Source organism: Eulemur rufifrons, chromosome 12 (genome assembly GCF_041146395.1).
Source record: "Eulemur rufifrons isolate Redbay chromosome 12, OSU_ERuf_1, whole genome shotgun sequence".
Lineage (NCBI taxonomy): Eukaryota > Metazoa > Chordata > Mammalia > Primates > Lemuridae > Eulemur > Eulemur rufifrons.
In genome coordinates this window covers 4838381-4862444 of record NC_090994.1, presented here as the reverse complement: position 1 = coordinate 4862444, position 24064 = coordinate 4838381, and the positions used below count along the sequence as shown (strand labels likewise).

Sequence of the window (24064 nt, the reverse complement as noted above, 5' to 3'; positions counted from 1 at the left end):
GAGAAACTGAGCTATGGCCATGCTTTGAACTGAGGTTTCAAGCAGGCCAAAGCCCAGAAAGTCGGGTGCCAAGTCCTGCCACCTTCTCCTACAGACAACACAGTCTTGGAGGAGCCTGGGCCTGCCAGCCATGATCTTCTCTGGGGCGGGGAGCCCACGTGGCTGGAGGGAAAAGGTCTGCGCTCACACTGGAGCCCAGAGAACTTCCAACACCCCTGGCCTGCCATCCCCGAGCCTTGCGAGATCAGACACCTACCCATGCTGGGATCGACCTACCTTCTGCCCAGGCTGAAAGGCCACCTGCTGGAGGCCTGAGGTGCCGGGAGCCTTGAGGACCTCCTTGGGCTGCTCCTGGCAGGAGGCGTCCTCAGAGGCCAGGAAGGGCTGGGGAGCGGCCCCCTCCAGCAGCGGCTCCAAGGGTGGGGCAGGCCCTGATGGTCCGTCTGGGACACTGGGTCCCAACACCCGGGCTCCCAGGAGGGACCGCTTCCCAAGGCGCCGGGACAGCACGCTGGCCATGCTGCTGCTCTCCTGCAGAGGGAAAGGGGACACTGAGTCCTCCGTCCGTCACCTGGAGGAACCAGGGAGCGTTTAGAACAGAGCCCCACACGCAGCAGGAGCCGGCAGGTGTCCATTAAAAGAGATGAACATTTTAAAGTAACTTTTATCATTTCTCCTTTTTACAAAAGTAATACCCATTCCTAGCAGGATGTTTAGAAACCTAGTAGGATGTTTAGAAAATGCCATAAGCACATAGGAAAACAAATCACTCGTGAACCTGCCTCCCAGAGATGCCCACTCTTCTTCTACAGTGGTCCCTGTTTCCCTCTATACGTGTAATTGCATACTTTTATTTCCATAAAAATGGGATCCTCGTTTGGTAAAATGAATTTTCACTTAATCACTAAGTTTTACTATTTCATTAAATGTTATTCTATAAGCAAACATTCAGAAGCCACATGGTATTTTCTTAGGTGGATGCAACATTGCTAATTTAACAAATCCCTTATTATTGCAGCTAAAGGCTGTATCCAGCGTTTTGCTGTTTAAACAGCCCTGCCCACAGCGAGCAGCCCGAGCTAACCCTCCGCGCACACACATCGCTGACGGCTTCCCTGGGTGAACTTCCTGGACGTGACCTTGCCGGGTCAGAGCCGGAGCACATTTGTTGGACACACACAGATTCTCAAGGTCAGCTGGCTTCAACGCCATGGAAACGAACCACGACACACGCTCATCTTACACATGAAGAAACTAATGCTGAGAGCCTAAGTGTCCTGTTCACAGTGACTAAGGGAGTTGGTGCCAGAGCCTGAACAGGGCTCTCGACGTGGATCCTGCCGGGGGACCAGGCTGCCCCTGCTCCCAGGCCCGGGTCTGCGGGTGGGAAGGGAAGAACAGACCCAGCACTTTGCAAACTCCTGCTGCCCTCCTGCAGAGCGCGGCTCCTTGGCCCCAACCTCTGCCGTTCCGGGTGCTGTTTGCTCCCGTTCTCTCACTCAGTTAATACTGCGCTGAGGATCGGACGTGCGCACAGAGCACCCCAGGGGCTGTGGCACCAGGGCAGGCACGCAACACCGGGCTTTCTGCACCAATGCCGGCTTCCCCGCTGCCTGGTCTGCGAGCCCGGCATCTCCAGAGACTGTGTGCCAACATTCTCCCTGCCCCGCCCACCACACTCCTGTCACATTCACATCAAGAGGACACCTGTCAACACGGCTCTTGGCTCAAACTGTCTTTGGACAGTTCTATAAACCTTCTGTACCTTTTACCCTCATCCAGAAAGGCCTCGGGGCTTTGTTTGGGTCTCACGAATCCTGGCCTCCTTCCGAACCATCCCAGCAAGGCATGCGAGCGAACATCTCCACAGTCACAGAACAGGAATGGCAAAAAGAATTGTAACCGATTATAACAAAGTTGCAAATACTGAGCAAAGGGTTTTCATGAGCGTTTTAGCCTCAAAGGCTAGAATCTAACAGCACGGAGATCCACCGTGAGTTCCCTAGAAAGCAAAGCAAAGATGAGGAAGAGGGAGGAGCCTGAGCCTGCAGACAGAGTTCCTATCTAAGGTGTCTGGTGACGTTACATCCAACAATGACTCAGAAGGCATCATTACAACAATAAAAAGAGAAACGTTAAGAAGTAGATTCTTTACCACTGCAAAAAAAAAAAATATGTACCCAAGCTATTAAAATAAATTATTTTTAAAAGCTCAGGCACCTACCTACCTTTGTCCTTGCAGCCTCAGGCTAGGATCAAGAACCTCTCACTCCCAGTTTAATGGATCCGACAGGGTCTAGAGGTGAAGCCGCAATGCCACATAGAGACATCAGAGGGCAGCATCAACCCAGAGGAAGAGGCTGCTTTTCTTGGCAAAAAGAAAGAAAAAAAAAAAAAAAAAACCCGGTGGCCACCCCCACCTTCCAGAGCAGGAAGTTTGGGGTTTCTACCACTGAAAATGCAAAAAGGGTAGTATTTCCAAAATTCCTAGGTTCCCGGTCTTTAGACGGCACCTGAAATGTTTGGTGAACACATCCTAACTATGTTTACATCCTAACTATGTAAGCCTTTTTCTCTTTTTTCGTTTTAAAGAATAACTTTTTACTTTCTATTTTGTTTGCGAGCCTGCACGTTGCTGGCTTCGCATGAAGTTGGTGAACCTGCCCCCTTCCGGCGGGTTCCCACGTGTCTGCCTTCGCTCTGCCGACCAGAATTCCACAACTGAAACACATCTTTTTATTTGTTTTATTTATAGTCCTCCCAAATCTTAATTTTTAAAAGCAGAAGAGAAAGAAGGAAGGGAAACTGCCTTTATTAAGTGCCTGACAGGCACCAGCTTTCATAAACTGTATCTAATTTAATCCTCAACACGACTGGAGATAAACATATGGTCTTTTATTTCTTATGCGGTGACCATGCCTGGAACAGACTAGGTTGCTGAGGCTACACAACTAGGAACTGGCAGCCTTGGGTTTGAACTCGCGTCTGTCTGGTGTCAAAAGTCACGATCCAACCATTATTTCAGTAGGAGTGGGATCTCTCAAGATAAAACACGCAAGTTGCTTTTCATCCAACTGGTATTTTTCGCCCCCATGTTAGTGAAGTTTGATAGAAAACAACAGTTCCTGATCGGAAGGTCTACATTTCCATTTCCTCGTGCATTTTCACTCCTTGAAAACTCTCTTCTCCACTTGCATCTTGGCCTCTTACCTATAAAATAAAGGTTTAAGTCTGACCTCAGCAGTCCAAGTCACTGTTAATCATTTAGCAGCCAGGTTTGGGAAGACCTTTACACACATATTGCCCTCTCAGGGAAAACTTTAGCCAAGTCTATACCAGGAGTTAACAGCATGGAAGTAAAAAATATGAACGTAGACTAGGCAGGGAGGCATCCCCAGATGTCAATCGACGTCTCTCCTGGGTTAATCAGTCCGCTTGTTATGCTCTGATGCTATGGACCTGGCTCTATAGATAACACAAGTATTAATAAACCAAGAGTCCTTCAGGGACTCAGAAGTGAATCAGAGCAACGGTAAAGGTCTGCCAAAGTAAACTCTGGGCCCAAGCGACTTTTCAGGATGGCCTGCTATCTTACACCTCTCACCGAGGGTCCTCCTCTCCCTCTGGGATGCTTCTACCAGTCCAGCAGTGGCCTCCTTCAAACCACCCATCCCTGTTCTCTTCTTCCACTCACTCCCCCGCACGCTCTTTCTTGGGAGCTGTCAATGGTCCACACAAACCAGCCATCCCCTCGTCTGCCATATGGTTCCAGAGCAGCCAAGAAAAATCAAGAAACATCTAATTCTGAGTAACAACAACAGTATTTCAACATGCAGCCAAATCCCTCTCTACGATTTTACATTCTCGGCTTACGGAATTCCTTGATTGAAACATAAACTAGTGCTGAAGACTTCTCGGTACAGTTCTAAGGGGACCCCGAGCCCCCTTATTCTCCCCACCCCTACTGCTGTCACCAATAGGAGGGGTTAGCCACCCCAGATTATGTATTTTGGTCAATGTCCAAAAGGGGTTAGCCCTTTCCAGGCTCGGCAAACATACCCTGATGTGCTAATAGCCCTTAATGAGGACATCTGCCATCAGTTAAATAACTGGAACAGGCAGAATAGTAAAACAAACTCTCTCTGTGGTTCAGGGTTGCAAATTGCTGTTTGTCATGTGACTGTTGCTGGACAACCACACGTCTCTGCACACGTACGTGCGTGCACACACTCACGCGCAAGGGTTGCTCTCTCCCACCACCCAGAGACACCGCAGGCCATGACATCACCTAGCAGCACTTCTAGGACACAGGTCATACGTCAAAGTGATTCATTACACAACTAATAGGGGTTTTTTTAAGTTAAGGAGAGTGAAATTTGGAGTAAGCCTCCTCCTTGCAAAAGTCTGGGTGCTTGCTACCTCTCTAATGAATAAATTATGGGTCAAGGGGAGGGATATCAACTCTCTGTCAAGAGTTTCAGATTCTCTGCTAAACCACAGCTTTCTGTGTATTTTATGATCTCCACTGGGTACTGCTGCAAGAACAACAGTTTAAGTTTTTACTTCTTTGGTTAATATTTTGCATGTCTTTTTTTTTTTTTTTTTTTTTTTTGGAGACAGAGTTTCGCTCTATCACCCAGGCTAGAGTACAGTGGCATCATCATAGTTCGCTGCAACCTCCAACTCCTGGGCTCAACCAACCCTCCTGCCTCAGCCTCCAGAGTAGCTGGGACTACACTGCCACGCCCAGCTAATTTTTTCTACTTTTAGTAGAGAGAAGGTCTTGCTCTTGCACAAACTGGTCTCCAACTCCTGAGCTCAAGCAATCCTCCCACCTTGGCCTCCCAAAGTGCTAGGATTACAGGCGTGAGCCACCGCATCCGGCCCATTATTAATCTTTTATTAAAACTTAAGATTTGGGAGTACTATAAATAAAACAAATAAAAATCTTATTTTCTTTTAAATCTATAACATTTTAACTTGAATTTTTTTTACTGTGATGCTCTAAACTAACCAAACTAACATTTTGGCCAAAATGTTTGCAGCCAAGCACAGCTCTGATTTTATAACAGAACTCCATGGAGAATAGGATTCCCAAACAGTTCATTCTCAGCAATTCTTAGGCAACATCTCTGTTGACAGCTGCCGTGTACACTTGCAAGCATACTTATAAGTAAGTGCAAATATGTTCATGGTCCTCCTGGTTTGCAGGTCACCATTGGAACCTTGGCAGGACCAAGTTGTCACGTCCCATCATCACTACACAACTGCTACCTGGTGGTTCTCAAGCCTCAATTTTGCTAAGCACACACGGATCCTTTCTTCACCGACAGAAAACCCCCTACCAAGTGCAAACCAAAGCTAAAACTTCCAGACCTCTGAAATCATTTATCAGGTCCTGCTACACCATTTTTAAAAATGGGTGTGGTGTGTACTTAAGATTTTCACAGTACAAGCTTGAGATACACGGCATCGAGCACATTAGTGATGAATCCAATAGTTCTAAGTCAGCTGGCCAGAGAGTCACAATTCGGATTCTCAGGCCATTCTAATTATTGTCTTTTTCTGAAGGTTTCTAAAATCTGGATTACACTGCACCAGTGTATAATAGTTTAGACTACCAGTAAAATTTAAATGGCAGACTATCAGAATTGACAAGGACTTTAAAGACTGTCCCACTCCCCTTCAGGGCTGGAACCCCCTGACAGCATCCCCTCTAACTGAGCACCCAGCCTTCCTAGTACTCTAAGTAACAGAATAACGGAAGGGAACAATAAGGGCCCCAAATAACAGTGCTATTTTCATATTCCAGCAGATGGGCCACAGAAATAGGTCATCTGATCTGATTATAGTGAATTCTTTCCAGCAAGTAATAAATGATCCCAACCAACAAATACTTCTGTCCGTCTGACGGCACCACAGTCATCCAATCAAGTACAAGAGACGGTTTCTATCCGCGCTGGCTGCCACTGCCACTGCCGGCAGGAAAGGAAAGCGCTTTCACAGTTCTACCCAGGAACAAACGCACTTCCCCTTCCTTCACACCTACCTCCCGCTTTGCTCTCAAAAACGGGGTGCACCTTGCTCATAACTCCTCTGTACTACACGAGACAGTTCTCAGCACACAGTCAGGCTCAGGAATCCATAACTGTTCCCATGAACACTAGTGCCAGTAGGACTGCACCTCCCTTAGACTGTAAGCCCTTTGAGGGAAGAGACCGTATAACCCATCCAGACTTAGGATTTTAAACAGCTGATCCTCCCCAGGGTGAGAAGAGTCCCAGACTGAAGAATAACACGTTAGAAGAAAGAATATCTGCTGCTTGTCCCAAAGTGACGACAGAGCTACCAAGAGCAAGGGTAGGATTTGAAACAGCGTTCAAACTCGATCCTAAGACAGTGTTTTCTTAAAAGCAGGTGGAGGATATGACACAAGGAGTGTGCCGAGGGGGGGGATGTCCAGCACTGTTTCTGTACGTGCGCGGGGACAGAGGCACACATGCACGCGGTGGGGGAAGGGTGGCGAGCAAAGTGGTTAAACCTGATTGAAACTCTGCTAAGACCACGTGAGAGTTCCAGAAAGAGGCGGGGAGGAGGAAGATTGCTGACTTGGCATTTTACCCAGAGCCAGGACTGCAGGGAGGGAACCAGGAGCTGAGAATCCCCCGGGGAGAGCAAGTCTCAGAGAACTAGCAGTTCTCTCCAGCAGTTTTCGGGTTAATCTTTTAAGAGACCCACACACAAACTCAAACCACCAATGAATGTCTGAGTGACTTAGGTTCACTCTCACTTTAATATGCACAATTGGGTGTTTCTTTTCTTTCCCGACCTCCCAGCAACTCAATTAAATATGAAAGGACAACATTATACCCACTTTACAGCTAAAAACACTGAGGTTCCTCAAGAAGGTCACATATTTGCCCCAAAGCTGTGGCATTTGCAGCTTTCCTGGCTCCTCCCTGGTCCAGTTCTCTGTTCTCCACAAGTAGAGACCCAGCAGCAGGACGGGGCTCAGGACTGGGGGGTGGGAGGGTCTGGAGGAAGAGAGTGAGTTTCATTACGGAGAAGGGATCTACTGGAAGCACCTACAGTAATGACAAGCAAAAGCTGACGACAAAAGATTGCCACCCCCAAAATATAAAACACAGGCATGAGACTTTTAAAGCCACATTTAAGGCCCTGAGTGGGCACTCGCCAGAAAGGGAGGCTGGCGAGGTGACGATGCGCCCACCAGGTGCCAGTCCTGAGACACGACAAAAAGGGTTCCTGTGTTCTCACTCCCTGAAGAAAGCACAGGAATACAAGCTCTACTTTATATATTTTTTCCATGTAAGAGGTTAAAGTAGAAACACCATTTGGAACTCAACAGTCATTTGCATGAATAATCACATTCCCTGATGATGCCAAATAAACAAGAATCACTCCAGACGGTGAAATGGTTGAAGCAGAAAACTGGTTTGGAGCTCAAACCTCACTGCCTCGAATTATCACATTCCCGAATGATGCCAAATAAACAGGCAATGGGAGGAAGATAAGAGCTACCTGGTGACTCACCTGGCTGGAATCAACAGGTCATAAAAAGGCGGCCATCGTCTCCTCCAGGTGGACAGTCAGGGCATACAGGGGTGCAGGTGCCCAAGAAAGTGTCCCGGCCTGGGGGCCGGCCAGGTGTGCAAGATCCAAAATTAAGTTAGAGAAATCATGCCCATGCAGACAAGATCAGCCAACCAGAGACACCCAACCAGAAGATAACAAACAGGAGGAATCAGGGTGCCAGCCAAATACCCCTCAGGAATCCAATTCTCCTCTGGGAGCCACCAGTCCAACATGTATGACTGGGAGGGTCAGCTATGGGAGGTCAGCTATGATCTTGAAAATCGTAAGTCATGAGATAAAACACATGTGCTCTCGGGATAGCAGAACAGTCTCGAGGCTGACTACATTAAGAAACCTGAAATAAGAGCCGGGTACCAAAATCTGTCCGTTCCAAAACCAGAATGGCTGACGGGCCAGTGGGAATAGCTCCATCTGGCCAGAAAGGGAGGTACCAGACTATAGCAGGTCAACTTTTAATCCAGCATTCCCTTTTATTTTAATTCCACAATTAACTACACATGTTTCTGTTTCCAGACGGGGCAGAACCCAGCCCATCACCCTCTCCTGAGGGTCTCCAGTCTGCTCTGGGAAAAGGTGTGCCCCCCACCCCCCAACCTCTAACACCAACAGCAATGCTTCCAATCCCCCAGGAGTGCTGCAGTTGGGGGAAGAAGGCTGGATGCCACCGAGGCACTAAAACTTGCACATCGATGGCCGGGCGCGGTGGCTCACACCTGTAATCCTAGCACTCTGGGAGGCCGAGGTGGGCGGATCGTTTGAGCTCAGGAGTCTGAGACCAGCCTGAGCAAGAGCGAGACCCCATCTCTACTAAAAATAGAAAGAAATTATATGGATAGCTAAAAATATATATAGAAAAAATTAGCCGGGCATGGTGGTGCATGCCTGTAGTCCCAGCTACTCGGGAGGCTGAGACAGGAGGATTGCTTGAGCCCAGGAGTTTGAGGTTGCTGTGAGCTAGGCTGACGCCACGGCACTCACTCTAGCCTGGGCAACAGAGTGAGACTCTGTCTCCAAAAAAAAAAAAAAAAAAAAACTTGCACATCGAAACGGATGCTCAGCACGGCCACGAGAGGCTAAGCAAAGGCACAAGACTGCCCAGGGAGCTCTGCCGGGGAAACAGCAGACTGCAGCCAGAGGCATGGACAACTGGCCACCACCTCAGAGCCTCAGTTTCCCCACCTCACCTGTAGCGACACGAACAGAGCTGTTATGAGGGTAAACCTGCACAGCACCCAGAATCTAGAAGGCACTCAACAGATGTGTTTCCATCCCCCACTCCTGTTTCAGACCAGTGACAGCATCATGAGCAACCCCTGAGTGCCCAGCCGGCATCTAGGAACTGAGGTTGGAAAGGATATTCCTCCAAAACCGTAATGCAACTACTGACTCTGAAGGAAATCATGAAGTTGATGAGGGGTGAGCCACTAATTAACTGAAATCACAACAAAATGGTTTCAGCAAGATAGCAGGACCAAGAAATCCAACCCAGTCCACTTAGTGGCCTGCCAGCCAAAATGAACCAAGGCCAGTGTTGAGTGCTTAGAACTCAGCACTAAGTCAGACGGCCTTGCCCCTGGAGCCGAAGGCCGGAACAGACACCTGCTGTCATCCATGTGACCAGGTGCCCGCTCACCTCACTTTTGGCGACGGGTCCCAATCCTGCTCGGCTCCGCCAAGCCTAAATCTCAGTCTTGGTGCCCCAGTGCCAAGCCTCCCCAGGCAGATCCGGCCCACACCGGTGCAGACCCACACGGGGAGAAGCTCACCAGAACCCCAGGGAAAGGGGCAGCCCAGAACAAAAAACCCAAAGCAGGCACAGAAAGACAAATCTCACATGTTCTCATTCTTATGTGGGAGCCAGATATGAAAACAATTGCTCTCACGGAGACAGACAGTAGAATGACAGTTAGCAGAAGCTGGGAAGGGTAGCGGGAAAGGGGGGATAAAGTGGGGATGGTTAATGGGTGCAGAAATATACTTAGATAGTATGAACAACATTTGATAACACAACAAAGAGACTATAATCAACAGTAAGTTAGGGTATACTTTAAAATAACTAGAAGAGTGGAATTGGAAAGTTCCCAACACAAAGAAATGACCAACGCCTAAGGTGATGGATACCCCAATTACCCTGATATGATTAATTCATACTGTATGCCGGTATCAAAACGTCACATGTACCTTATAAAGATATACAACTATTATGTATCCATAATAATTAAAAATTAAAAAAAAATAAAAGCCCAGCACCTTTAAGCATCTGCTGATATGCAACACATGGGCCCGGCTCTTGACGATTCACTGAGCGGAATATTAAGATAGACCCCGCCCCTACAGAATGTGGGGCCTAACTGAGCTTCCACCTGGTTCACACAGCCAGCACTTGCGGATAAAAGCACTTCCTATGCTCCGGAATATACTTGCGTCGTATAATGAGCGGAATGAATGAGCATTTGCTTCTTTCAGAAAAATGCAAAAAACATGCTGCAATCTGACACTGAAGCCTGATAAAAAAGATGGTTTTTAGAATTAAGCCCATCAGGTTAAATGAATATCCGTGTTAAAATGTTATGTTTTTGACATAAGTTAAATACGTCAAAATAAAATGTCTTATGAATGGAAAAAAAAAAAATCTGAATGACTGGAGGTTGAAGGAGACACACGTTTCCCCCAAAAAACAGAAAGTCAGCCTCGGCGAAGAGAACACAGACACCATCCGGGAAGATCATTTAAACACCCATTTAAACACCGGGTGGAAAATGACCTGCGTCGGGGAGGGGCTGGCCCAGGGCGCAAACCACTAAGGAAGTGCCTAAAATGTATCTTTCTCTGGAGGAAGCCATTTAAGGAATCTTTATGCCCCAATAACTGTGGGGCTGAGAATGAGCTCAGAGACGACACAGAGATGAAGAAACAGGCTGAATGAGCATCACTCCAGCCTCCGCTCGGGCTGTCGGCATCCACTCTCGGATGCTTTTCCCGAAACGGACAGGGTGGCGGCACTGAGCAGGTAGCGCTCACAGGTGAGGATGTTCCGAGCCCAAGTGACAAAATACATGTGGATCAATCAGAGAGAGCAGATGCCCCCTCGCAAGCTTCCAGAGAAGTGAGGGATAAAATCTGCACTCAAGGGGCCAAGACGCCTGGGCTGTGGCACACCATGCTGGTGACTCCTCCCCCCCAGGAGGCTGACACCGTGGCATCAGGTGTCACCCCGTATCCGGCTGGCACGCAGCCAAGTTCAGGGCTGGCAGAAAAAGAGACTCTTTTGAAGAAAAGACAATGGGATGTTCCCAAGAATAAAACCCTATCTAACTACGTCATCAGAACTGTTATGGAATAAACAGGCAAGAGAATGTGAGGAAATCTTATAGGTAATCGGCAGCCTTCCAAAGATGGATGTTCCTTCAGGAATGTTCTAGTAGCTATCAGAGACTTATGTGCCAGTCACTTGCTAAGCGTCTCACATTCTGCATCTCACTGAATCCCCCACAAATAATGGATAAGTACCATCATCATCCCCATTTTACAGATGAGCAAATCGAGTCTCGGGAGGTTGAGAAATGTTTCCAAGGCCACACGGCCAGAAAGTGACAGAACTCAAACGTGAGTCCACACATGCCTGGTTCCAAAAACTCTTTCTACCACATTGTAGAAAACGATGCGTGGAGTGAAAGGAGGCTGGACTAGACATCCTCTTAGGGTTCCTTATAATCAAAAACTTGAGTCACTGGGAGGTTAATGTGGTGTTCGTGGTTGTGGCATGGAAGGGGAAATGGACACTATGACAGCAAAGTATTGAGCACGGGGCTCCCCCAGGATCCGGCTACAATAATTCTCATTTCACCCTTTTATAAATGCACAGCGACACAATCAAGGTTGCACCCAAGTGCAGACTTTCCAGTTATGTGACCTGGGGCCGATGACCTCACCTCTCTGTGCCTCAGTTTTCTCACCTGTAAAGTGAGAAAAACATTGGTTCCTATACCAGAGGATAATTTGGGGCTTTAATGAGGCAATGAATTTTTTTTCCAAAAGTGCCTTGGTTTTGTTTGTTTGTTTGTTTGTTTAAGAGTCACTAAGCTCCTCTTCCTAGAGATTCTGATTCTCTGGATCTGAGAGAGGAAATTGTGAGGAAATGCACACTGAATACTGAGCACCATGCCTGGCACATAATGCAGAATAAATGTTAGCCTAAAAAAAAAAATAGACAACAAATTCTGTATACTGAAGAGCCAAAGGTATGGGAAGATTTTAAGGAAGACTTTGTACCAAGGGGGGGAGGGCGCGTAAATTTTAACGTCAACAAAGGGCAGTGTAAGAGAGTTAAGAAAAAAACCAAAACCATGCAAGAGCTCTGTGGTAAGTCATACCCAATGCAGGCTACGTCACTGTGGATCAGACTGTCATCCTGCTATGGTCACAAAGGCCAAAAAGAAAAAAGACACTGCGTCCAGCACCGCTGCAAAAGCGCTAAAAACAAAAAGAAACTCTCTGCCCATCCCAGCCCAACCGCCCAACTAGAAAATCGTCTGCACTGGGAACACTGGTTGCTGCCCGTCACGAAAGATGACTTGTAAAGCCAGACGACTTGTCACCCAAGGAGGAGAAGGAGGAGTGCGGACTTACTTGGTCACCAAATCCTAAAATGACAGAAAAGAGAAGCCCTGCTAACACCTGCGGAGAACCAGAGAAGAGATGCCCGAGCACCCCAAGGAAGGCAGCAGACTGCCTACTGGGTTGGGACAGCGGTAGGAATGCAAGGGTGGGGTCCCCCTAGGGCGAGAACCAGAGCCGTTTCATTACCATCCGCAAGAGGGTCTGAAGGCAAATGCTCGTGAGACCAGGAAGGCCGCAAAGGGGCTCTGCCTCTCCCCAGCTGGGTGACCAGGGACACCAGCACGCAGCCAGCCTTGCAGCTGTCTTCAAGAAGGGCACAGCCATGCTCTCCCTTGCTACACTGGCTCCTAAGTGCATGGGTTTGACCTGATAGGACTAAGACGTATTTTCCAGGAATTCTGCAGAGAGCTACAGATGAAGGCCAGAAGTGTAAATAACAGAGAGGCACATACCATTCTTCTAGAATTAACATAAATCACTAATAACGACAACGTGGCAGCATTCTAGACGCCCTTAAAAAACATCTATGCTTCCAAATCCTCACCTCGGCTTCAGTACTCAAGCCACATGGAGAAGAATCACAGGTGTGGTGATGAGGGTCTCCAGGTAGAGCGAACTGGGTTTAGAATTTCCCATCCAGAGTCCAGAATGGGCTGCACTCCAGCCTGTGATCCTTCCCCACACAACCACTATCAACATCCAGGCCAAAGTCCTCAGGGGCTGGCGGGGTTGGGTGGGAGGTGGCGGGGTGGCAGGGCACACACAGATTGACTCTGGGGCCCAGAAGAGCCCTTCCTGAGGGAGGAGACCAGCGCCTCTCACCAACCAGCACTGACATCCATGACCTGCGAGGGCAGGTGAACAAACACCTAGCACACTCCAAATCCTGCCCTGGTCTTAAAATAACTGCTTAATGTCTGAGCACAGGGCAAGCATCCCCTGCTCTGTGTTAACTCTAAGTGAAGAACTGACCCTGTAATATGTCTTACTCTGTTACCCAGCAATTCCACTTTCTTGGTTCATACCCTAGATAAAACTCACAGGTGCTGTAGAGGCATGGGTGGCAATGTTTTTTATAACAATGCCTGCAACAGCAAAGGATTTGGAAATAACTTAAGTGCCCATCAATTACGGAAAGATGAAGTAACTGTTTGGCCTTCTAATTCTAAGGGAGGCCAGGCAGGGCAGTTCAGCAAAATCAAGAAGAGCTGTACAGACCGAGAACAATCACCAAGGACACTAGTGAGAGCGGGGAGGGGAAACATCAGCACAACACACTTAACTGTTTGCAAGTCCTATGGGTATAAATGTTAAGTATGCCAAGCATCTGAAGGATACCAAGAAATCCATGACAGTGGTTAACCTCTGGGGAAGAGACTAGAATGAGGAATGGTCCCCCAAAAAGACTTTTTGCTTGCTCTGGAAGGTTTGCAATTTTTTTCCCCCTGCAGAGAATGTGTTCATACATTACTTGTATAATGAAAATTTCATTTAATCATTTAATTTAAAAAAAAAAATAAGAAACAGACCCTGTTCAATACATTTCAGTAATGGCTGGGGCCAATTTCAACCTGGATCAGGCCTGCGCTTCCCAGGAGGCTGAGCAGGCGGCAGTGCATAGCTGCGCTTCCAGGCAGCCGTGGGCTTTGCAACACAGATCTTGTTTCAGTATTACAAGCCCAGCTCTGTAGCTCTGCGCATTGTTAAATTTATATGCTAGTTCAAGGAAGAGGCTGGAAAAAAAGAGGAAGCATGCCCAGGGAGCTTCTGGTAATCCAAAGAGATGTCCTAGAGTAATTCCAGTCCTCCTAACACAGCTTTGCAGCTCTCCAAGACGACACACTGAAACAGACAGACACACACACTCACCCTTCCCCACCCCCCAATAAGGCAGCCCGTGTCTGATCAAACATCCTACACCAGCCCTCGCTCTCTGTGCCTCGGACTCTTCCATCTGGGAATCAGGATTCCCGACATAAATCCAGATCCCCTGGGCTCATGGGGAGGCCGAATCTGAGCCTCCCAATAGACAAACTCTAAAACATTATTTACTCCCTGGGGCCACCTAACCATATAGGATACTGATTTTTAAACATACATCACCCCCCCCACCTCATCAAAGCACTACATATAATGTCCTTAGAAACACGAAATTATGATATTAAGAACGTACCAGGCAAAACTAACCTCTGGTGAGAGAAATCAGATTTGTGGTCCTTCTGGTGGGGGGTGGGGCTTATCTGGAAAGGGTCACAAGGAACCCGTCTGGGGTGATGGAAATGTTGTCTTGATACACACTTGTCGAAACTGATTCAACAGCACACTTAAGATCTCAGCATTTCACTGAATGTAAATTACACCTCAATTAAAAAAGAAAAAAAAAAAAACACCACTCAAACACAGTCGCTCTCCCAGCTGCAGCAGAACTTTGAGCTGTCCTATCAGACGTTGGAAATCTCTGTTGTGCTATGTAAGGAGCGTGAGTACCATGGCGACAGTCACCATAAAAATAGATAACAAGATTAAAATGGAGAGGGGACACATGAATTTAAGAACAGCACACCAAGAGCAATTCATTTTCAGCAGAAGAAGAAAAATAGAGGAGAGGGAGGTTTTCGTTCCTCCTGTACTCTGAAAACCAGCCACTGAATGTGGTTGTTTTTACTAAAAGAGTTTTATGGTTTCCTGATCCTCAAAGGATAAGAAAGGCTGAGAACTGTGATTTCGTATCATATTTTGCTTTAAAAAAAAAAAAAAAAAACGTATAAGTTAGTCTAACTGTTTCCCATACCCACTGTACGTGGCCCAGGGAACAAATTTGCAGCAATTCAGCAAGAACCATCCATGCAACAGACACCACTCAAGGCACAAATGACAGAGATAAAGGAGACCTGAGCCCATCATCAACAAGTGTACAAAAATCTTCAATTTTAGTCCTGAATAACCAAGTTCTGCCTATACTTTTTACATACATCTAAAACCGCCATTCCTTAAGTCGGTGCACCCCAAAATTGCTTTACTGCATGTGGAAAGGGAGCCCTGTCTTGCCAAATGCCAAAATGTGAGCATGAATCACGTGGAGACATAAATCGTCTCATGATGGTCTCCAAAGATGAGATAAACCTCTATTCTCTTTGCAGAGCTAAGAAACTTCTGCTGTGTGATTTCGCCCTCGCAGTGCCCCTAACAGTAAAACCGACGACGACGACGGCAAAAGTAATCCAAAAATATCAAGAATAAGAATCTAAAAATTTTAAATTAATCAGGGTGGATTCCAAATAAACCATGTATTAGGTGAAATCTAAGCAAAATTACACTAAACAAAAATGTCCCCATGTAAGTTATAAATAATAAAAATGCAAAAATAAAAAAAAAATTTAACTCAAACCACAAACGTGTTGTCTGCTATAAACTAAATATATGCTTTCCTGGAAAATCCCACTCAAAAGTTTCTTTAAATTGCTCTCTATAGAGCAATCAGAAGGCTCAGTCTCCATCAGGATGGCGCTGAACACGCGGTTCCCGGTGACACACATCCACACTGTGGGATGCAAACTGGGAAGGAGAAGCTCAAGGGGACCTTCAGGTCCTCCAAGCCCAGTGGAGAATCTAACAGCCAACTAAAGGCCCATCTTGATTTAGGGGTAGAACTGGCCAATGATCATGTTACTCTACGTGTCAATCTATTTTGTTCATTACTACTTGCTATTCCCCACCCCCACCACCACCTTCTTTTCCTAAAGGCCAAATTTAACTGTCAGCAGCCCTGGGGCCACAACCTGAGTCCCGACCCAATTTAAATTAGGTCTCCTCATCCCTTCTAAAATAACCCCAGAAGGGTCTCTCAAAAATACTGGGATCTCTATATAAACCTTCTTTAAAGAACTTACATGATGATGTTGACTCAAATATCCTGCCACTGGAGGTATAGCTTCTACTCCACACTTCAGCTTTGACATGTCACATAATAACTGACCCTAGGAATTGGAAGGGACTTTGGAGGTCAGCCCGATTCCTGCCCTTCTCCTTTACAGCACCCCTAATCGACAGCATTCCACCCTACTTGAATACCTCCAACGGCGGGAAGCTCACTACATTTACACCATTGGCCAGATCTGCCAGCTAGAAAATCCTTTTTCATATTGAACTGAAATCTGCTCTCCTAGTCTTGAGGGTTAAAGGGGAACTTAAAGCCCATCAACTTCAGCATGATCATTCTACAGACAAGGAATCGTATGATGTAATCATTCTACAGATGAGGAATCTAAAGCTATAGAGGATAAAGCAACTGTTACAACCGCTGTTCGTATTCCAATGCCAGGAGTGAACATGAACAAGTCTACTCTGTCCTGTACCTGATAACCATGGAAACGTCTGAAGGTGCTACTGTGGAAATCCCGTGAGTGTAGTCCGGTCATTTCCAATCCTACATCAATCATCCTACTCTCCCTTCCTGGATCAAGTCTTGCTAGCTCATGTTCCTTTTAAATTGTGGCTCCCAGGTTATTCAAATGTCACATGAACAGCTGAGGTCATTAAGACTAGATCTTGGCCGGGCGCGGTGGCTCATGCCTATAATCCCAGCACTTTGGGAGGCTGAGGCAGGAGGACTGCTTGAGGCCAGGAGTTCGGGACCAGCCTGGGCAACGTAGCGAGACCTCATCTCTACTAAAAACAGAAAAATTAGCCAGGCATGGTGGCATGCACCTGTAGTCCCAGGTACTTGGGAGGCTGAGGCAGGATGATTGCTTGAGCCTAGGAGTTTGAGGCTGCACTGAGCTATGATTACACTGCAAACTAGCCCAGGCGACAGAGTGAGATCCTGTCTCAAAAAAATAAAAAAAAAAAAAAAAAGACTCGATCTTACAATTGCATCGCTGAATTTCTGATCCACGTATGAAATGCATTCGGTTGTTTAAAAGCCTCACCCCACTCAAGGCTCACACCGAACTCATGAACAACAGAAAATGCCCAAGACTTTTTTCCGGGTAACCTGCTCCTCTTCATGGGCCTGCAGCAACCTCAGGTCAAGAACTGAGTCTCATTTTGTGATTCCAGTGCCTAACCCCATGCTTGACACACAGCAGGTAGGTGCTCAAGATAAATCACTGAGTGAATCATCCACTTTATCCCATCCTGTCCTTGAACGATAAAATGTTTTAGAAATAGTACTATTTTTCCCACTGTAAAATATATACACACAATACAAAATACAAACAAAATAAAAATGTCAAAAAAAGAAAGTCACTCACCTCAACCCATCCAGAAGCAGCCAGTATTCATATTTTCGTATTTGAATTATATTTCCTTTCAGTCATTTTCTAAGCCCTTCTTTTAACATTTGAAATCATATTGTAAATGCACCTTAACTTTTAGCAGAAATATTTTTCCTATTATTTTAAAACTATTCCTAAAAGTTACTTTTCATGACTTCCTAACATTGCATTATAAAGACAGATCCGTCAGAATTCACTTATCCATCACCTCTAGCCCACACCATTGGATATTTAGGTTACTTACAATTTTTCGTTATAGTTAAAAAAAAACTCTCTGCATAAAACATCATCTACATTTCAGATGTGGTCTCAGCTATATCCCCAGAAGTGGAATTATTAGAAGGTATGAACATCTCGAAACATTACAATTCAAATGTTTTAAACTAAATCAGACTTTACACATTTATCCCATACTGAATTTATTTATTTTCCTTTTTTTTTTTTTTTTTTTTCCTTTTAAGAGACAGGGTGCCACTCTGTTGCCTGGGTAGAGTGTAGTGGTATCATCATAGCTCAGTGTAGCCGCAAACTCCTGGGCTCAAGTGATCCTCCTGCCTCAGCCTCCCAAGTAGCTGGGACTACAGGCCTGTACCACCATGCCCAGCTAATTCTTTTATCTTTTGTATAGACAGGTCTTGCTCTTGCTCAGGCTGGTCTCGAACTCCTGACCTCAGTCAATCCTCCTGCCTTAACCTCCTAGAGTGCTAGGATTAAAGGCATGAGCAACTGTATCCCAGCCTAGTTTTCTTTTGTTTTTTAATTTGGCCCTCATTCTAGATGATGCTGAACCTTGATGTATGTTATGTGTGAAATAAGCAATCTCTCCCACCTTTGCACCACTAACAAATCTGATAAACATACCTTCTCTATCTTCACCCACAACACTGGAAAAATGTCGAACGGATCAAGGCTAAGAATAGAACCCATGACACTCATTTTCAGACTTCCTTCCAGGCCGATTCAGTGCCAGTAATTAACAGTTTTTGCATATGATTGTCAAATTAATAGCACTATCCAGCCCACATCTTACCACTTATGATTTAATATGGACCATCATATCTTAAGAAACTTAATTAATATGTTACTAAAGCCAAAATGTACCATAGCTGCTGCACCATTCTTCTGGTCTAGTAACCAAATCATCACATAAAACAGGAAATGGATTTAATTACATCCGATTCAGCTGACTTCTGGTTATCCTTGCATCCTACAGCCACACATGTTTAAGCAAAATGAGCTTCAGTGTCAACTTTTCTTTAACGTTGCAAAAGCAGTATTTTTAAATAATTGAATTTTGTCCTACTTGTAAAAAGCAAGGTGACTATAAGTCAGCTCCTCTCACCTGTAGCTCACCTGGGAAGCGCCCTCAATCACAGGTGGTAAACCAGACTGCTGTAGTCCACAGATTCCTGAACTTACTCACTTCACCTGGCCCCAAAATCCGCCTAGTTTTCTGGAAGTCATCTGCGTTAACACCAAGCTCCTGAGACTCTAATGTCAGCCAGCATTTGATGGCCATGACTCACATCTCACCAAGTTGCTACCTCGACATCATTCTCAGAGATACGTGCCAGGAGCCACTGCCACTTACTCATCCCAGCCAGAAGTGGAAAACAGGAAGGCTGGAGAGATCTTGGGGTCACTAGAAATTTGCCTCACAATGCAGAATACAGGTCAAAGCCTTCTCTAAATCCATTGCAATCATCATAAAAATATTTCAAAGTCCCAGCCAGCAGCTTCTCAAAAAAGTGCTATTGACTTGCCTAAAACAAATCCGGTGCACACAAATAGCTCAGATTCCATAATGTCACAGTGCTACCAGGAATCCTCCAGTGCCCACCCAGAGCCCATGAGGGCGATCCCAAATTCCCTGGCTTGGCATTCAGGTCTCTTGAAAACTCAGGCCACGGGGCCAAACGCCTACAGGACTAAGCAGAGAATGCAAATCGACCAGACTGAGGCAACAGGGAGCAAGGGGACCCTGACAACCGTCTCCCATCCACAGGGGACACTCATGAGGGCAGCCAGATGTGACTCTCGAAAACAGCTGCAAATCCACAAGTCTTCGGGACGGTCCTCAATTTTTTAAAACCTTTGAGCCGTCCAAACTATGACACATCTGCACACACTGAATGTCTTACAACATTCCAGGGGCCACCCGTTCACAGCCCCTACAATGATCCCAGCCCACTTTCCCAACCTGATTTCTCCCTCCTCTTCAGTAAGAATCCTCTGCTCCTCCCTCTTCCCAAGCACACTGTACAGGTTCCTAACGCCAAGCCTGGGCTCACTCTACACCTCCCCACCTCTGCGGCACCAAGGGACAACCCAAACAGTTCATCCTAGACTTCCTTCCTTACTCCAAAAAGTTTTCCCAAGTCATGCCAGCACAGATCACTCTCCACTCTTCTCTGAACCCTACAGGTACTTATTTTTCATTTTGGCATTTAATTGTCTTGCCTTAATCAAGGTATGTCTTCTCTCTCCAACTAGACTGCAAACTGTCCACGCCTGCCTTACACTTCCTTTCACCTTCAGCAGTAGTGAGGGCAGCTCTGCACATGAACAGTTGCCAAATACTGAACGTGAAAATCCTCTATGTTTGTCAAACTGTGGGTCATGATCCATTAGAATGGTTGGGTTAATTTAGCGGGAGACAATAGCATTTTTAAACGAAAAATAATAGACTAGAAAATAGAAATGATGGAGGAAATTGCACCAAGCAAAAGGAGGGAGTACTGTATGCACTTAAATTAGATTTTTACATACATGATCGTTATGTCCTAGGTCACAATGTAATTTCTTAATGTAGGTCATGGTCAAAACAGTGCAGACAACACTGCTCTACAATGAGTAAGTTAGCACAACCACTGCTCCATGCAATTATTTTTCAGACAGTCAGATATTTCCTATTAAAAAAAAAAAAATCTGCTCCAACCTCCTCAACACTCCCCCCACCCCAAGACTTCTTCCCTTGCTAGTTCACTGATCCTGCATCTCAGAGAAACAAGGAGTCTAAGTAACTGTCATTACATTCTCAGCTCATTCTGCAACTTTTTGCAATCATCGCTCAAATTCGGATGTTGCAAGTTGAGGCTTGGGGAATTTGCTCAGCCAATCACCCTAAGTCAACCCTCGCAACAAGAAAGCAGAATTCAAAGCTCAGGAAAAACAGCACCAGCTCCCCTCTACCTGCAGTTGGCCAGGATCCTGGGAATGAACAACTGGCTCCGGCTAGAACGGACCAGGCCTTGGGAGGGACAATATCTCCAGGCCCCAAATTTCCTCCCCGCCTCCCCACCCATGAGCAAAGTTCAACATGTTTCAAAGCCCAGCAAATTTACACCTTTAGCAAATCCCATTCTACTTCCCTCCAACCTCCAATCCCACCCTCATGATTAGCAGAGTCAACAAACAGCCCCTCCTCCTGAGAGCCCAATTGCCCAGACTGGCTTCTCCAGCTGCAGGTTCAGCACCAGGCACAATGTAATCTTGAGTCCCACTCAGTAGCATCCTCCGCCACCCCCGTTACCAAGAAGACTCCGCGTTTATCCTCCCTCTCCTGGCCTTGGCAGCCTCTCCACACCATACTCCCTGGCTTCCCACCAATCCCAGAGCCGCAGCTGCTTGCAGGACACCTACGTTTGGGTATCTTAGCAGACACGAGAAACTCTGCTGCAGCCTGAGCAGTCCATTACTTCTCCCCAAAACACACTTCGGATTTCTCAAGTTACCAACTACAGCAGCTCCAAGGCCCTGGTGTGTAATCACTTTCCACAAAGAATTAATTTCTATTCATCTCTTCCCTTCACCCTGCCCCTGTAAATAGATTATTCCAACAGTAATGGTGCTAAAACCTATCTCCTCTTTTCCATTTCCAATTATCCCAGTCCAAACCCCGGATACTCCACAACAGCCTATTAATACTAACTGACGTGTCTCCCAACACGACTCTCAAAAACCTTTCCAAATACTCTTTCGTTGTATCAGTCTCTGACTCAAAAACCTTGACTGTGTCTGCAGTACACACAGGGTAAAGTACAATTCCCCCATGTGGCCTTCTAGGACTCTCACAATCTCAACCATTGTTCCTCTTCAGCTTTATCATCTACTGTTCAGGAACATTCCCTGGTCTGGCCAAGGCCATCTCCTTGCCTCACAGAAAAACCATGTTCATTCCCACCTGTGGCCTATCTCAAGGGTCTCATCCTCCACCTCCAGGAACACAGCCCCGGTCCTGCCCCTAGCTCCCTTCTGGGCCTTCCCACATCGCTATGTCTATACCGTGCACTTTGACAGTTGACGGTGAACTATCTTGGAGTCTGACTTTACATGCTCAAATCTCTCTGTCCCCTCCCTGAGACTACAAGCCCTCGGGGGAAATCATCTCCTGTATCTTTTGTCTCCTCCCTCCCAGAGATAACAGTGAGAACCCCTGCTCCTCCTGTATCCTTCTGGAACCTCTCCCACCTGTTACTTCTTGTCTCTGGGCCTTGCGTAACTTATTTTAAAACTGTAGTACTCCAAGTCTCTTCCCTTTATCTGATATGCCCCCTGTCCCCAGCATTTGCACTAACTTAGGCAGCCACGGTACTTGAACCTGAGCTCTCAAATCACTTCCACCTAGTCTAGGTTCCTGAAGCCTGAGATTGCTCGTGTGCCTCCCCCACCTCCCGGAGGGAGTGACACCGTGCTGAGAACACAGCGGCTCCTCAAAGGGACCTGTGGAGTTGAACTTAATGGCTATGTTTCCTTGCGTTTCAAGTTCCTGAGACCAGGCACGTCTGTTTACACAGCCCCTTAGGAGGGTGTCAAGGAGGCCTTCCATACCTGTTGATCACTCTCTTTGAAGCAAACTGCCCCAGTTGCACCTTCCTAGAAAGAGGGGTGTAAAGAAAGCAATGACGACCGCTAGGGACTCCCCCACCCCACCCCACCTCACCCCCCGCGCCAGGAAGCCTGGCATCATGGGAACGCCTGGCTGGTGGAAGTCCTCCAAAGCCACCAGGAATTGCCCAAAAAACAAGGAGGCGACAGCACCCCTCTCGGTCTGGCAGGTGGGCTTCATGAGACTTCTGAGTGAGCCCTAAAGTGAAGGCTCTGAGTCCTGAACTCCAAGGCAGGGAAGAAAACGCTGCCTTTGGAATTGTTTGCACATGACAAACTCCCTATCCAGGCCCCCACAGGCCACCCCATATGTCCACAGTGGCACCCGCAGGGAGAGCCGGGGGGCATGGGGTGAGGCGAGACCGGGTGAGAGCGCGCAAGGCCCCCGGGGCTGGTGGCCAGAACCGGAGAGAGAGGGTGCTGGGGCGGCCCGCGGGGCGGAGGGTGTGTCGCGCCGCCCGTCCCGCAGCCCGGCGCTCGCGCTCGCCGGAGTGGGCAGGAACGCGCGGGGCGCCGGGAGGCCGGGCTGGCGGCCCAGCCGGAAAGGGTCGGGAGGGGGCGGGTTGGCCGGTCAGCCTCCTGCGAGAGGCGACTCGGGACCGCCGTTCAAAGTTGGGGAGGGGGCTCCGATGGAGCGCCGGCAGCGGGCGCGATAAACAAGGCGGCGCGCGCGAGAGCGGCGGCCACCCCCACCCGCCGCCCCGCCAGCGCCGGCACTGCCGCAGCGCCCCCGCGCCCCGCCCGCCGCCGCCCCACCGCGCCGGCCTCCCGGACCCCCAGGCCGCCGGCCGGGCCCCCGCGGGCGTGCGGAGCGTGGGAAGTTCGCGGCCGCCCCCGTCCCCGGCTGCAGCGCCGCGAGGTCCCCGCGCAGCTCACCTCAGCCCGCCACGAACGGCGGCGCGGGCCGGACGGCCCCGGCTCGGACGGCTCGAATCGGCTTCGCGCTGCAGCTGCCGCGGCCCTGCCCGCCCACCCGGCGCGGCCCGCGGCCCGGCTTCTCTCGGGCCGCCCGCCCAGGCTCGGTTCGCGCCCACCTGGCCGGCCTGCCCTCCCTCTCCGGGACACTGCGCTCACGTACGCGGCCGCGGCCACAACCCGGCCCGGATTCCCGCCCGGGAAGGGAGCGGAGGAGCGCGCCAGCCAGCCAGCGGGCGGGCGGGACTCGGGACACACCCCCGCCGCCCGCGCCCCGGGCCCTGCTCCCCGGCCCCGGCCGCCGCGCGCGCACGCGGCCTGCGCGCCCGCGCCACACACCCTCGCCTCGCCGGGATACACACCCCCGGCCGCCCGTACACAGTCGGCGCTCAATAAGTGCCCGAGCCGACTGCTCGTGCACATGCGCACTTGAACTTGACCGAGTTGTGACCCCCCCCCTCCCCCTTCCCGCCCCCAAATCGGAACCGGCAGCTGCAGCCTAGAACCAAACTTGAGTGTTTGCTTTTTTTCACTGAACCACAAACCGAGCCAAAGTTTCTCGCCGTTGTTTTTCCAGGCCTGGCTCTGGGACGGGCTTCACCGACAGAGGCCGAGCTCGCCCCGGGGCGGGGAAGGAGGACGGAAAGCCGGGGCGCCGGACGCGAGCGGGGCGGGGGCGACGGGGACCCGAGCCGCGCAGCCGGGCAGCCCAAAGCGCTGCGAACGCGCGAGGGCGCGAGCGCTGGAAG

General features: G+C 48.3%; 1 protein-coding gene across 1 annotated transcript in view; it reads right to left on the bottom strand.

The window, feature by feature from the left end:
* ZNF395 (zinc finger protein 395) overlaps positions 1-23438 on the bottom strand; it is a 34714-nt gene extending 11276 nt beyond the window's left edge. The window contains exons 1-2 of the mRNA XM_069484824.1: positions 23277-23438; positions 277-531 (exon numbers count right to left, since the gene is read on the bottom strand). Coding sequence (XP_069340925.1) covers positions 277-519 — 243 coding nt within the window. The 5' untranslated portion in view covers positions 520-531; positions 23277-23438. The remainder of the gene's footprint in view (positions 1-276; positions 532-23276) is intronic.
* Positions 23439-24064: the final 626 nt, after the last annotated feature.